At 44.4% G+C, this 15809-nt stretch overlaps 1 protein-coding gene across 4 annotated transcripts; it reads right to left on the bottom strand.

The window, feature by feature from the left end:
* Window positions 1-3861: 3861 nt before the first annotated feature.
* Window positions 3862-15809, bottom strand: LOC123163005 (UPF0481 protein At3g47200). 4 transcript variants are annotated; one of them, XM_044580755.1, is made up of 3 exons: window positions 15652-15809; window positions 9342-9430; window positions 3862-5562 (listed from the first exon to the last, which is right to left on the bottom strand). In XM_044580755.1, the coding sequence occupies exons 1-3, from the start codon at window positions 15699-15701 to the stop codon at window positions 4142-4144; spliced, it is 1560 nt and encodes a 519-aa protein (XP_044436690.1). In that variant the 5' UTR covers window positions 15702-15809; the 3' UTR covers window positions 3862-4141. The 4 variants fall into 4 exon arrangements, with proteins under 4 accessions (XP_044436690.1, XP_044436694.1, XP_044436693.1 ...); XM_044580759.1 differs by having other exon boundaries at window positions 3862-5553; window positions 15661-15803; XM_044580758.1 differs by having other exon boundaries at window positions 3862-5553; window positions 15652-15792.

The following is a 15809-nucleotide window of genomic DNA, read 5'->3' on the forward strand; positions in this document are numbered from 1 at the left end:
CATAGAATGCATAAATCTACTCAATGAAAAAGAAGTGGAACATCGGAGCTCTCTTCATAGGAAAAAAATGTAGAAGAAAGAGGTAATGCCAGATTTTGACGCATAATGTAATTTGATTAGAAGATGTTCTCTAAATTTAAATATCCTACCTAATGGAACATGAAGTGTGATTAGGCGGATGAAGAAACAGAAGATAAGTCTAGGTACTATACTAGGGTGCAAGTATCACACAAGGCACCAGACTTATTCACATAGGTTAAAAATATATTATCTGTTGATTATAGTTATAGCGGCTGAGATTAAATGATGAGAAAGCTACACACGATATCAATGACCTACAATTAAGTTGAGCATTTCCTCCACAGAAAAAAGTAAGTCAAACATTAGCACGTAAAATTGAGTCTAACATTGACGCGTACAAAACCAACACGTGTATTATGCATTACAAAGAAGAAGCATATGATTGCATAGGCAGACCTACCCTCCAGGCAGCCCTAGCCGTAAGCCTAGCTTTGGCCCATGTAGTACAAAAAACAAGACAATGTTTGTTTTGGCTTCTGCCCAAAAAAAAAATTGCACCCAGCAGCCAGCATCCTGTCGACTTGATGGTGGTGCCGGCACGAGAGCCGACGGATGCACGCACATCTCAACGATGCTTTTCAAGTTTAAGTTCGTCAATGTAGTACTACCTCCGTTCTGCTTTATTAGTCTTCATTGTATTTTGGGTCAAAATTTGACCATGTATTTGACTAGCAAAATATTAATGCATGACACTGAAAATTATATTGTTTGATTCGTATTTGAATGTAGTTTGCAACGATATAATTTTTTTACATATAACATATATTTTATTAGTTAATTATTAGTTAAAATCATGGTTAAAATATGACCCAGATTATGAGGAGGACTAGTAAACTTTTTTTTTGGAACGTAGACGCTAGAACCGTTCGGTTTTAAATTAATAAAGCCATAAGGCAGCATCCACACATAGTTTAAACCTTATAAACCAAAGAAGTCATAAGATCATCGAGCCCCAAGTCCCGGAATAAGCTAAGATAAAGCAGCAAGCAGTTTACGATCACAAAAGTGGAGCATAGCATAAAGTTCAACGCAAAAGACTCAAGCTGTCACATCTCCTTGTCGCGCCTTCACCATAGTCTGCTTGATCTGCTCCATAATCCCGTTCATGCGGTCCGCGTCACGCGTCTTCCCCAATGGCGCCCAAGCCTGTAAGAAAATGTGACATTTGTAGATAATATCAGCTGGGTGGGCCGGGAACTTGTGTTCTATCGTAATTTTTTTCCGGACCGACCAAAGAGACCAAAGCAACGCCCCTACGCATCGCCAGACTACCCTTGCATTGGCCCCCCTCTGTGCCGAAAGCAAGGTAAGCAGGTCATCGCTAGACTGAGGGTTCCAATTTTGCTTGAACGAATCCCTAACCACGCTCCACGCAAATCTAGCAAGAAAACAACCGAAGAACACGTGATTTGTGTTTTCCCCTAAACCGCAAATGGCACATGTTCCGTCTGCCGGCCCGTTTCGTTTGGCCACGTTATCCGAGGTAGGTAGACGGTTGCGGAACATTTGCCACATAAAGATTTTGATCTTGAGGGGGATACCGGCCTTCCATATATAGCCCCCTAGCCATGTCTAGCGCGGTGCCCTCAGTCAACTTATCATATAGGGACTTAACCGTAAACTTTTGGGAGGAGGTAAGCTTCCATGAAATAGTGTCAGTCCCTTGGCTAAGATTCCGACCGTCGAGGTCAGTCACCAGCGCGGCCCAACTAGCAGCCTCCACTGCCTCTAGCGGCCGAATGAAAGAAATCGCCGGGGGGGTGGACTCTCAGGGCGTCGGCCACCATAATGTTGGTGTCCGTGGCAAGTTGGTATAGCTTCGGATGAGATTGCCACAATGGTGATTGGCCCCACCAACAATAGAGCCAAAACCTCGTGGACATGCCGTTATTAATGCTGAACTGAGCCCCAACTGAGAAAGTCGGTCTCACCGCTTGGATCCCATTCCAAAACGCCGAGCTGTTGGGTTTTGCCTTGAACAAATTTCCATCCGGGGAGTATTTCACCCGGAGGATGTCTGCCCAGAGTCCCGACTCGTGTTGGGAAAGGCACCACCACCACTTGGTGAGCGAGGCTACATTCATGAGCTTAGAGTTTGTAATGCCCAAGCCTCCGAATTTTTTTGGTCTGCACACCACAACCCATTTCACCAAGTGGTCTTTGCGTTTGGTCCCGGTTCCTTCCCAAAAGAACCGAGAGCACGGAGTATCAAGCCTAGTGTGGACTCCATCCGCGAGAAGGAACATCCCCATTGTAATGATTGGAAGAAAGGACAGGCTCGAATTGGTGAGGATCAACCTAGCTACCGAAGACATAAACCTACCCCTCCAAGGACTCACACGGTTGGCCACTTTGCCATATAGTGGCTCCCATTCTGCTATGGTAAGTTTCTTATGCGAGATCGGAAGGCCAAGGTACTTAATCGGGAAGCCCCCAAGCTTGCAATTAAGAAGGTTGGCGATCCGGGTGCTTTCTTGATCAATCATCCCAATGGTGATCACTTCGCTCTTAAGGAAATTGATCTTCAGCCCCGACAAGAACTCAAAAGCGAGAAGCAATAACTTGATCGATGTGATACTATGAACATCGGGCTCGAACCGTAGCATCGTATCGCCCGCGTATTGCAGGTGAGTAACCCCGCATGGGATTAGGTGGGAGACGAGCCCTTTAATGTGTCCCGCAGCTCTTGCTTTGTTGATCATGGCCGCAAGGGCATCCGCAACAAAATTAAAAATAAGCGGCGAGCTCGGGTCTCCCTGCCAGAGGCCACGTTTGTTGCGGAAGAATTTGCTCATTGTACCATTGATGGTAACCGCCGTGTGCCCACTACACACACGAGATGCATGATGCGGTGTACAAATCCCGCCTCGAAGCCCTTTTTGAGAAGGACCTCTTGCACGAACTCCCAATTCACGCGGTCATAAGCTTTCTCGAAATCTAACTTAAGTAATACGCCCTGTGCCTTGGTATGTTTTAGCTCCTGAACTATTTCTTGAAACGCAATGGGTCCCTCTAGGATGTTACATTGTTTAAGGAAACCGGTTTGGCTAGAACTAATCACACGTTGTGCTATCGGAGCTAAGGACAAGTAAACTAGGACGGAGATAGTACCACGCTGCTGCTGCTGCTGCGGGGTGCTGCTGCCAACGCACCTACTCTTCACACTAGCTTATCTTGATCGCGTTCAACTTGGCCTCTTTGCCAGATAACCTCTATTCCTAGGTACTAATACATTCTTTGACCTTCTGAAGATTCAATTCCAGTTACTCAATTACAAAAGTACACACTACCATATTCAGCCTCTTGACGCATAACTACATAGGCATGCACGAGACGAGTTATATCCACATAGATTTACATGTGTCTAATGGATGGACATACAAACTCAGCAAAGCCAACCAATAATTGAAGCTCATCAAAAAACCCATACACGGCAACAGAGCTTGATACAATGGGGTCGCGCAAATAAATAGAGAAGCAAACCAATATTTTAATTCTATCCTAAAATCTATGTATGCACAATTAATCATGGTTGATCACTTTCTTTGTGGTTATAACTAAAATCAAATAGATTCACTCATTTTGCTCAGTATGTAGTCTTTTTTGAAATCTTTAAAAAAACTTATATTTAGGAACGGAGGGAGTAATACATCCAACTAAAATCATTTTCTAGAGGTCTTAATGATATGTCGATGCTAACATGGCGTCCTTTTCTATAAATAACCAGATTCTTTTGGTTTATTGTGTCAATATCAATAACCAGATTATTTTGGTGTTTCGTCATCACACATGAAATCTTTTGTATAAATACAGGTGTAGCAACATATGAAACAAAAGGAGATAGGTAGAGAGAACACAACACTACAATATGAGAATAGGGAAATTCTAGCCGCGCAAATGCGCGGATCACCCTGCTAGTTACACAAATCATGGACGGTCCATGGTTAGAGAGTAACAAGAAACAGTGTATGATCTCCCAATGCATGGCCTAGTTTTATTGGAAGCAGAACGCACCTGAGGTGTTCTCAGGCCCGACATATTTTACTTGCTAGCTTACCGCTTACTTGGGAGGCTTGAAGTAGGCATAGACAGCGAAGAAGGTCTGCAGCACGGACATGGCGAGCAGGAGCAGAGCTGCGAAGACCGACATGGCCACCCAAGGGTTGCTGAAGTAGTTGCGCACAAGCTCCATGCGCCACTTGTGCCGCCTGCGCTCCCTGTACCTGTTCACGTCGTCCATCAGACCGACCAGGTAGTTGTTTGTCGACCAGTGCACCCTCCCGACGACGTCGCTGAAGAATTGCCAGGCGACCCTCCTGCTGCTGAGGTGGCTGACGAGGACGCCGTGCAGTTCGAGGATCCTCATGTCCTCCGCCGAAGTGATGAGGCAGTCCATGAAAACGGCGTAAGTGGAGACATCTCGCGGGGTGTCCGGGTAGGTCTGCTCGAACGCGATCAGGTTCCGGAACAGCGACTCGCTCGAGTCGTTGAGCTCCAGCTGCGGGATCTCCAGGATGCCCCGGGCCAGGGAGAAGGTAACGTTCAGGAAGCTCGTGGCATTCTCCCTCTTGCGGAACCGAACCCCAGCCTCCTCCAGCTCCTTTGCGCACGGGATCCACTGCGGGATCTCAGACAGCAGATGGTCGGCTCGGCGCGGGCCGGAATGCTGCGGGCGGTGGTTGGGCGGGAAGCCGACCGAGAGGTAGAAGAGGTGTAGCAGGTGGTGCACCTGGTCGCATTCAATGGACCAGCGCTGCAGCATCTGGGGACGAAGAGAGCGGAAAAGCCTGAGGCTGCCGGTCACCAGGAGCTCCTCGTGCTCGTCCTCGTTCATCAGCTGCTGAAAGAGCTCTTGAATCACGAAGAACGGGATCTGGTTCTCAAGCAGCAGCAGGTCCCGCGTCACAAGCTGCCACACAAAGCACCTGCCGTAAACCTGAGCCCAGTCCTCGTCAGTGTCCACAAACTGATCACTGCTGCCACCAGCTTCTTCCATCTTAGCGCGGATCGCGTACTTGAGCAAGCGGTGTAGGATGAAGCAGCCGTCTTTTAACATAAGGTCGGCAACATCCTTGTCCGGGTAGCCGACCATATTCATCAAGGTGTCCTCAGAGTAGGATGCTCGAATTCGAGGCAGGAGGCCTTCCATGCTCGTCAAACATCCGTCCAGTAGCACCGCAGTCCTCTCAGGCTCCAAGAGGGGGCAGCGCCTCTGCCGCCTGATGAGCTGTCCTACACAGCGCCATTTGTAATTTTCCATCCGCTGAGTTCCCGGAGAACCGTAAGGCCTGCCCAGACAAACAGCAACAGGCATATGTTCTCCTTGGGGATTATAATCCAGCTTCTTCGTAAGTTCCTTGGGGACCACATAGATAGTTGGCTGCTGCTTTGACATCGGATCGCCCGCACCGCCCAACAGTTCCAAAAGTATCTTAAAATGTCCTCCATCTGCATGCTCGTCGCTATTGTTTCCTGACGAAACTTGGACCAATACACAATTGTAAGTTTCACTGCTTTCTGAATGTCTTTTGTTTTTAGAAAAAAAGAAAGAGGCAAACGATCTTCCATTGTCTCATTAATTAACATGGACCCTTTTTTTGGCATTTGTTCCTTTTCACGTTATTAAGATCAATATATTTAATGAACATGGACCTTGACGACGACTAAAAGGACAAACGCCGTAGGCTAGCATATTAGTTTGAGAGAAGCGCACTTTAGGCTGCCATAGTGGAGTAAGGCTAGTCATAGTGGGGAGTAACTTAGACTAGTAACATGCATATGTTACTAGACTATGTTACTACCTCTATAGTGCATAGTATCATAGATGGTCTCATTTATTCACATGCATGACACATAGTAGTATCATATTTATTATGTTACGATATCTATCTATGTTACTATAACCATCTCTTTCTTCTTTAATTGCTTGCCACATAAGCATGTTTGCGAGTCCCAAGTGCATGATACTACTTATGTTACTCCCACTATGGCCAACCTAACATAACTAGTACTATCACGCACTTGGTCTCGCAAACATACTTATGTGGCAGGCAATTAAAGAAGAGAAAGAACTATAGTAACATAAGTATATACCGTATCATAATAAATGTTATGCTACTATGTGTCATGCATGGCAATAAATTAGACCACTTATGATACTAATATATGATACTATGCACTATGGATATAATATCATACACTAGTATCATATGCATGATACTAGTATATGATACTCTCCACTATGTCCAGCTTTACAACATGAATCTATAAGATTATCCATAGTGGGAGTAACTTCAACAATAACATTGGAACCAACTCAGCAAATTTTTGCTTTATGTGGCAATGATTTAATGCGGAGAGAGATGATTTGAGAACATAGCTAGTTACTCACACTATGGGTAACATCACACGTATTAAGAGAAGATGAGTCTACAAATTAATAAGTAAAGTGTTACATGGCACCACACATATCTTATTCCCTGCTATAGAGGTACAACCTCAGTCCGGGTTTTTTAGGCCTCTTTTATTTCGGGCTAAAGTTTGACCTAAAACTTTAACTAACAAAATATAAACTATATGTCAAAAAAAAATTATATTGTCGGATAGCTCTTTCAAATACAAATCCAACAGCAGTAAAATTTTATAGCATATACTTTATATTTTAATAGTCTATAGATAGTCAAACTCTGGCCCAAAATACGAAGGGGCTCAATTAACCCAGACGGGGGTAGTAGTAACATATAGTAAACACTAGTAACATATGCATGTTAATATTCTATGTTACTTCCCACTATGGGTAGTCTAATACCTAAATAGTTCATCCCCACTCAGAAATTGCTTTTGGTGACAGAGCTCGATGCAAACCTCGAAATGCAAAATTGAAAATTCATTTAAATTCGTATTTTTACATTTCAAAAAATTCCAAAAAAATATGTCAGAGACTGCACCGCCTCCGGTGAGGCAGCGACGACACACCTAGCGCCGAATCCATGTGCCATTTTGGCGGACGCAATGGATTCTCCTGACGGATGGCGTCCGAGCATTGCCATGCACGGGCCACCTCGCGGGAGCGGCGGAGCGCAAGCTAGACAGCCATCTCCTCCTCAGGGCCGCGTGGGCTGAGCTCGGGTTCGACGGATCTGGAGGTAAAGGACTCGGATCTACTGCCCGCCATGCCGGAGACCGACGGAGGTGAGCTCGAGTGACGGAGGGGAGTGGAATGAAGTGGCTAAGGTTTGGTCTGGTGAGCGGATAGGGACGAATATATGTCGGGTCAGGTGGGCCAGCATGGGTCGGGCCTGACGTGGCGTGCGTGATCGGGGGCCCCCATATCCGCCTCATATTTGGGCTGGATATGAAGGGTTCCGGTCAGGCCGAGCGTTTGAGACCCGTTTGAGGCGTCCCTCTGGGTCAAAATTCCGTGACCGTGCGGGCTGCCCGAACGTATGAGCAGGCTTTGGGACGCTCGGTTGTACATGCTATAAGGGCATCTCTAAGGGAAACCCTCAAAGTTCTGTTTTACGTTCGATCATATATTTTTGTTCACTTTTCGCAATCTAATGGGACCTTGATCGGTCCGCGAATGGACCAGACGTCCATTTTCTAGCAAATCCGAGAGAAACATGAGCGAGTTTTTACCGGAGTTCGGACATCCACTTGACCAGCCAAAAGCCTCCACGTGGTCTTCCTCTCATTTCTCTCTCCGCAGATGCCCCCCCCCCCCTCTCATAACGAACAAATAAGGACTAATTTGTGAAAAGGGTTCAGTGACTCTCTCTCGTATCATGTCCACCGACCACGTCCGAATATAAAAACAGACATATAGTGAAACTGCCCTAATACAACCTCTCACTCAGCGTTTATTGGACCAGAGAGCCAGAAAAGACTGCTCGTATTACTTTTCTTTCCTTCAAATGGACAGCTTGTTTCTTCTCTTTTTCCCCATTTGCCAGCAAAGAAATACCCAACTCTGTGACTGGCCTGTGGAAATGCATGCTTAACAAGACAAACATGACAGTTGGCTCTCACGGGTAATCCACCGACACAAACCCAATGATTAACATGATGCATGACGTGTGGTCATAGGCTCAGCGAATCACAATCATTTCTAGAACCACGAGAAAGATGGATCCGAGTGCTGCTACCAAGCAGATAGTATCATTCTAGGTCAGGTCACAGTGAAAAGTATTACTGCATTTGCTAATGTACGACATCATGCATATGATACTAATGTGTATTATACTATATTTATAATGCATAATACTTTCTTCGTTTGAAAAAGTTTGTCCTTCGAATGAATGCATTTAACATCAAGTCAGTGCTAGATACATTCATTTGAACCATTTGAGGGACAAAATTTTTCGGACGGAGGAAGTACAGTACTTCCTCCGTCTAGGTGTATAAGTCATCTTAGGTTATGCATCGCAACCAAGACAGAGGGGAAAATGAGAGAACTTAATGTTATTTTGCTAGTTAATAGCATTGCATGCAATGAATTAACCACGGCATATTATGTTTGGTAGTCTCAAGTCATTGAAAACATGCACGGCCTACATCTCTTATTGGTTGATATGTCACAAAACAAAAAACGAGGAGAAAGTTAATGTACCGTGCCTAAGTGTTTTGGAATTATTTGGTTTTCGTAAGGTGACTTAAACACTTAGACGGAGGGAGTATTAGATTGGTATCAGAGTGAGCTTATTTATTACCTTGACATATATTATACCATTTAATATGATATTGTATCATATCATGGTACTCAATTTTTTCTTATTTAATTATGTGTCATCTCAATAGAAGAACACATAATCAGAATCAGTTCTGATGTCACAAAACGAATTTGAGGCCAAACGGTCTTGTACAGCGATCGTGTCATGACTCATGCCACTACCTAGATTTTTTATTCTTAGTTTCTTGGCATCCATCTTTTCATCCTAATTGCTCTAGGTGGGGTCTTTTAGTCCTCAAAGCTGACTGGGCGACCAAAAACCCCACATGTTTGACTGATATTCGAGCAATATGTGAACTCGTAACAAAATACCCCTTATCTCCATCGCAAGAAATGAAAAATTTATTGAGAGCAAATTTAGACGAATTAAAAATGTACTCCCTTTGTCTTATAAAATAAGGGTCTCAACTCTAGTACAACTTTGTACTAATTTAGACACTTATTCTGGGACTGAGGGAGTATAAAAGAGTCAACGGGGCTAGTAAAATATCCATTTTCCTTTGCTAAAAAGGGGATATGGAATATTACTGACCTGAATGTCCTGGATTAGCCAATAGGTTACGTGAGGTGGCACCATCGAGATCAAAATGTTCTGGTACTTGCGCTGAACAGATTGTGGCTCTGCAAAAATAAGATCAACACGGCCAAAACTAAGATGCCATTACTAGCAGAGAATGATACTTCCTCCATTCCACAATATAGTGCGCCTCTGCTTCTCGAGATCTATGCTTCATAATAAATTTAACCAACAAGACCGACTGCAGCGGAACAAAAATTATACCACTGAATTCGTACAATGATATAATTTTTACTCTCGTCGCGGTCGGTCTCATTGGTTAAATTTATGGTCAAACTTAGATCACGGGAAGCGCGGGCGCAATACATTGTGCAATGGAGGGAGTAGCCCCCACGCCTCGGTGCATCAGAGCCGATTATGCATGCACGCAAGGTGTGGGTGCGAATTTGTAGTGGACGAGCACCTCGGTGCTTTGTATCAGAGCAAGTACAATAGTGGGCTTATAGCCCGATTACATGTCACTTTTGCCTATGTGGAGAAAAGAGATGTGAAAAAGTAAGGGAAGTGGGCTCTCATGCAAGAGTCTGGCTATATGCGCCTTCCAAGGCAAATACAATAATGTGAAGAAAGAGAAAGAGAGAAGATAGAAAAAAAATACTACTGTAATATTACCTCCTTTCCAGTTTATAGGGCTCAATTCAAAAACTTCACCGACCAAGGTAAATGGTGAGTGGTGAAATAATTTTTGTAATGTGCAAAAGCACTAAATTAATACGCTTGTTTTCTTAAAAAAATTGTGTTTACCAATGCATTAATTGCAATGCATGCATGCATAAAGTACATACATTGGATAATTTTCTCTTAATACTTGCATGCAAAAATTTAAAGCACCTTGAAATCTGATTATGTGACGGAAAACAACCAAATTGAGATTTATAAAACAAAAAAACTAAAATTTTAAGATAAACCCTATAAAGCGAAAAGAAGGAAGTAGCCACACTATTATATGAGTGATTATAAAATGATGATTATAATGCCATGGGAGCATGAAAGCGTCTAGGCTCCCATTGGGATTGAAAAAGGAACACGTGTTAGGTTGTTTGCATATGAGCCGCCCTGGTGAAATGGTAATTATTGACGTGACAGAAAGTAGTTCCTTCGTATTTAATTCATTTGTGCGTCGAAGTCCACTTCGTGCGTGGTGGGTTGTGATTCTTGATCAATCATGTGACTAATCATTTGCTTGAAGACTCTGAATCTGCCGTGTGATTTAGCACAAATGAGAGTGCATTAACATAGCGAGTGTGTGGTTTTGATAAAAAATAAATAAAACATTCATTCTTAATTTTTTGTCCTGATTATTTAGTACTCCCTCCGTAAAGAAATATAAGAGCATTTAGATCCTTAAAGTAGTGATCTAAACACTCTTATATTTATTTATAGAGGTAGTACTGATGGACTATTTTGAAATCAAACAATCTTGGCTGTTACCACTTACCAGCACCTTGTTGATCACAGTTTTTTTTTTCTTTTGGAAAAAGCACCTTATGTCCAAGCTCTGACCAACGATGGCAAGTTACAATTTGGCTAATGGGCCACATTACATTGACCATTTTCAAAAATGATTTTGGTTCTGCCATGTGATTACGTAGTAGTGCAAAAAAAAGTTAGCATAGTAAGTGAAAGTCTAGCGTTGGATTAAAAACAATATCAAATCATAACTTTCGAATTGTTCAACGTTATTTAATACCAGAGTAATTGATTATTTTTAGGTCATCCAATTTGAAGGTTACTAACCTCCTACAAATAATCTGTACTGTTTTTTGTAGAAACACATTTTTCATATGTGCAAGAACTGTTCCGTCTCGCAAGATATTAAGCACTAGTTTAATGAGATGGGAGGTGCAGGTCGGGCCTTCTTTGATCCTGCTCGCAGCAAGATGCTGGGTAATAGTTAGCGAGGGTGGGGCAGTTGACATGTCTGCCGAGTTAAGCAAGGTTGATTAAGTTACTTTAGTGATTAAAAACATACTCCCTTCGATTAAAATAGTGATCTAAACATTTTTATATTAGTTTACAGAGAAAGTAGATAGTACTAAGATCCAAAGATAATTACTTCCACAGCTGGAACCTGTTAGTTGTAAGTAGTTAAATGCCGACTGGAGTACTACTTTGAAATGCTATTTTTCCTTTGATAGAACTTACATTACCATCGGTGACTAACGATTACATTCAAGGTAATGTTTGATGACTGTAGGAATTAAATATTTAAAGTACTCGTCCCATAATGTAAGACGCTTTTTGACATTGGTGTAGTGCGAAAAAGCGTCTTACATTATGGGATGGAGGGAGTACTATAATTGTCCTGGATTAGCTAGTTTAAAATTATTCAGACGTGTGATTATACTGATGATGCTGACTAGTAGTAGTACAGTTCATTCAACCGTGGGGCTGTGGTCACGTACCTTTGTCTTCATGTGGTCACATGCATGCCAGGCGGTAACAGTATTGTAAAAGGCTAGATCCTCCTCTTCTAGCTTACCTAGCCTTGATACACGGGGTGCTGCAGCAATACAGGGGGCAGCAACCGAAAATATCGGGAGAGCACACATCACGAGCACAACTGCACATGTGAACGGCCAGGATGTAGTGCACCGAGGTGCTTGGCCACAACTATGAATTTTCGGTCTGGTGTTCCCGTTAGTGGTCACTGGTCGATATAGGAGGCCAAGCGGATGGCTTGGAAATTTACCAACAAAAACTCACACTGGTTTGATAGAGGAGAGATCATTTTTGAAAAGCAGGTACAATTACAGCCGACAACAAATACTATTAAGTTAAGTTAAATATTTTGAAAAAATGTATGTAGGTGCATATCAGGTCGAGACTTAGAGGATCTATAGTTGCATACATCATATCCGGTCCCTGAAATGCCTGCGAAAGCGTCTGAGCACGTGTGCAGGCAGTGAACAGTCACACCTCATATTTTCTTCTAAGCATCCGAATACCTCATATATCGTACCTTAAATGCACACAAAGCATGTAAAAGAAAAACTTATGTACTACATAGATCACTTAAACTAGTCTACACTACTCTTCGTCGTCGAAGATGTCCGCAATCTTCGTGCCGAGCGCCGGGTAGATGGGCGCATGCGGCAACTCAAAACTCCGGCTCCTCCTTATCCATATAGGCGAGCATCTAGTCGATGCCTGCTTGCCGCTCGCGTGGGATACGACAGTTGGCCTCCACCTCCACCCTCGACTGGATGGACTCGAGGGTGGTTGCTGCTCCGCGGCCTCCGTCACATGGGCCACCTCTAGCACTGGCGGTGCTTCGGGCATGCCGAAGCCGACAACCGGATGCACCTCCTCCTTCTCCGGCTCCACATCCTCATCCACCTCCTCCTTCCCCACTCTCCGGCTCTGGCGAGTCCGGAGCCAGCCCTGCCGCGATCACGCCTTGCATGGATCTGCTCAAGGTGTTGCAGCCGGCGTTCCGGCGTTAGCATGGTGTAGGTCATGAATCGGCGGAGTGGTGGCATGGCTAATTGACTGTGGAGGCGGACGGCGAGTGGAAAGTGGCAGTGGTGGAAGGGAGGGGAGGAAATATGGACGGGTAGGGTTTGGCTGCCGGCTTCCAGTTATTTGAATAGCCGGGCTAGGACCCTTGCGCGAGGCGCCAGAGCGGTGACATGCGAAGCCATCGGTCCAATGGAGGAGACGACCTTCGCACCTCTGGGTTTTGGAGTGTTTCACGTGGGCCTCACACATCAGTCTGACATGGTGGATGCACTCGGTCGTGCCCGGCCCTCCCATATATGCCTCCGATTTGGGCTAGCCGAGGGTTGCCGAACAACCCGGGCGTTTAGGGCCAGTACGAGGAGCCTATTTGGGTTAGCTTTTTCTGAACGATCAGTGACTGGGCCGTCCGCCCGGTTGTTTGAGGCTGGTTTTGCGGCGCCCGACTGTAGATGCTCTAAGGCTTTTTTGGTTGCTACCTTGGACGGCATGCCCAGGAAAATTGGTGCCTCATCTAAGCCTAATTTGCTGACGATTTTTTTTTTGCTTTTCTTTTTGTGTGTTCTTCTTCTGCAAGGGCCAATGATTTTTTTCTTGACCCAACATGCCTCTTATGTTGGTATGGTTGGCAACATGACCTGATAAATGTTCATAGTTAGAGCATCCCCTAAAAAGAAGCTTTGGAGGAGTAAAATGTTACTTTTCCTCCTCTCATCTGGACCTAACCGATCTCTTATATATTATAGTCATAGGAGTAAATTTATTCTCAACGGCCACCCCGACTCCTAATCGGCCACCCACCCGTGGCGTGAAAAAAACCTCTCCCCGCGGCTCCCTCCCCACCTCGTGCATCATCCACTTCGGCGCTGCCCTACTTGCCTCTGCCGGCCACCACACGCCACCACAGGGGGCCCTAGCACCTAACGCCTCTCACAATGCTCTCCCCCATCTCTATTCAGCCGCTTCTCGTTGACATCGCCAAAATCATGGGGTCTACGTCCGTTGCTGCCATCGTCGATTTGATGCTCCTAGTCGTCGGTGCCGTCGTAGTTTTGTGTGATTCGACCAGGACCGAACCACGCAGCCACCTCAACCTTCTGTGTCGCCTCTTGGTATTTTCTCCTCCTCCCGGAGCTCGCATCTCACCCGTGGACCAACCACCAGCACAACCACGTCCGTCCATCGGCCGACCTCAGCACTGAGCTAATAGCTCGTCAACTTGCCTTTGTCGGTCATCAAGTGTGACCACTGCTGGTGGCTGGTGCTTGTCAACGTTCCAGCATGCTGACATCTCGGAAGATTTTCTACAAGTGCGAGAACAACGGAGTGAGTGCAATTTTGTACGGTTGTTCTTCTGATTCATCATAGTACATTGATATACTGATAGCGAGAAATTTGCTAGATGTTGGTGCACTACTTGCTAGAAATGAGACTACAGAGGAGGTAATGTCGAAGTTTGACATGGAGAGGACGCAATGTCCAGGTTTGAGGAGGCGGAGAAGAAAGAAGTGCAAGCTCGAGAAGGCAATAGAGAAAAGCAAAAAAAAAGTAGGCAATTTTTCATAGGACCAGTAGGAGCAATTAGGGAAGTGGTGTCTCTATTGAAGTGTGTATTTTTTTTTCTTGTAGTTTTCTTTGGGTCCGTTCTCTTAGCGAAGAACTGGTGATATATATGAGCAAGGTTTTGTTCAGTAAAATAAATGAGTAGTGAAGTTTAACTCAGTGGCCCAAATTAAACCAATTTGATAAATTGTGTTTTACTCCGTTAAATTTAAGGGGTCTGTTAGAAACGACACTTTTTTAAAGGAGCACACATCCTCTGTTAAAAAATACTTGGTTGTATCCTCCTCTAAATTATAGGGGATCGGTTAGAGATGCTCTTAGATGCTTTGATGTAGTCAAAGGGAAAATACCTCCCACTAACCCCTTTTGCTAAGGGAGATTGCATGCCAATGCAGCAAATTAAACCTATAACCCTGTTGTAGGCATATTGCACTTTTTCGTGAAAACAGGCAAAAAGAGGTTATATTAGCTTCTTCTCTCACTCACGGAACCTCAAAATATATAACAAAATTATTTTTTACATTACATGTTATCACTATCGTTCGTTTGTGGTTCATGCCAGCATAGATCCTAAGTTTGTAAGAAATAAAGAAAACTCATCTAAAAATACACTCTCTCCGTCCCAAAATAAGTGACTCAACTTTGTACTTCACTTATTTTGGGACCGAGGGAGTATATAACAAAAGAATCAACTATATGTTGCTTGCAGGATGGATGATAGTATGGGTGATCTCTAGTAACGGAAGAGGTGAATATACTGTGATTTTTATAAGCATGGCCAATGCTTCACCCTATTCCTTCTTGTTCCAGGATCCACGTATTGGACCTAGAGCTGGAGTGTGCTATAAAAAAAAGGGGGGGCGAGAAAAAGGGCACGGTGGTGTTGCTTCTCCATACACCAGTCAAAGGGCACCGAGGCGAGCGCGCCGGCGATGTCGAATCGCTGGCACTAGTCGATTTGCCATATTGGTAGTTAGATCTAGGAGCCAATTTTGCGTTTTTGATACAGAAAAGATGATTTCGCCGGTGTGCGTCATGAGGCGGGACAATCAGGAGAGGAAAAAACTTCAGCTTTAGCTTCTAATATTTTTCCCGCGTAGATCATAGAACTAGAGGCCATACCTTGGTGGTGATCCCCAGATGAGTGTAAAGAAAAACTAATGATTATCATATTACCAAAGAAGTGACGAAGGGAAACATCATGTATAATTCTTTTTCGAAGGGAAGCTCTCCGTCGACTAACCTGACTAACCTGTAGATAGGTTGAAGCTTGTCGAAGGTGTGGTCGCTCATGGTGCTCCGAGCTTAGGGAGTAAGTGGGCGAATAGGCGGAGAGTAGCTGATCCAGATCTACTATGATGCCCTCATTTGGTGTGGGATGCCTCGCTGTCTCGGGCTTTC

The sequence above is a fragment of the Triticum aestivum genome, chromosome 7B (genome assembly GCF_018294505.1).
Source record: "Triticum aestivum cultivar Chinese Spring chromosome 7B, IWGSC CS RefSeq v2.1, whole genome shotgun sequence".
Lineage (NCBI taxonomy): Eukaryota > Viridiplantae > Streptophyta > Magnoliopsida > Poales > Poaceae > Triticum > Triticum aestivum.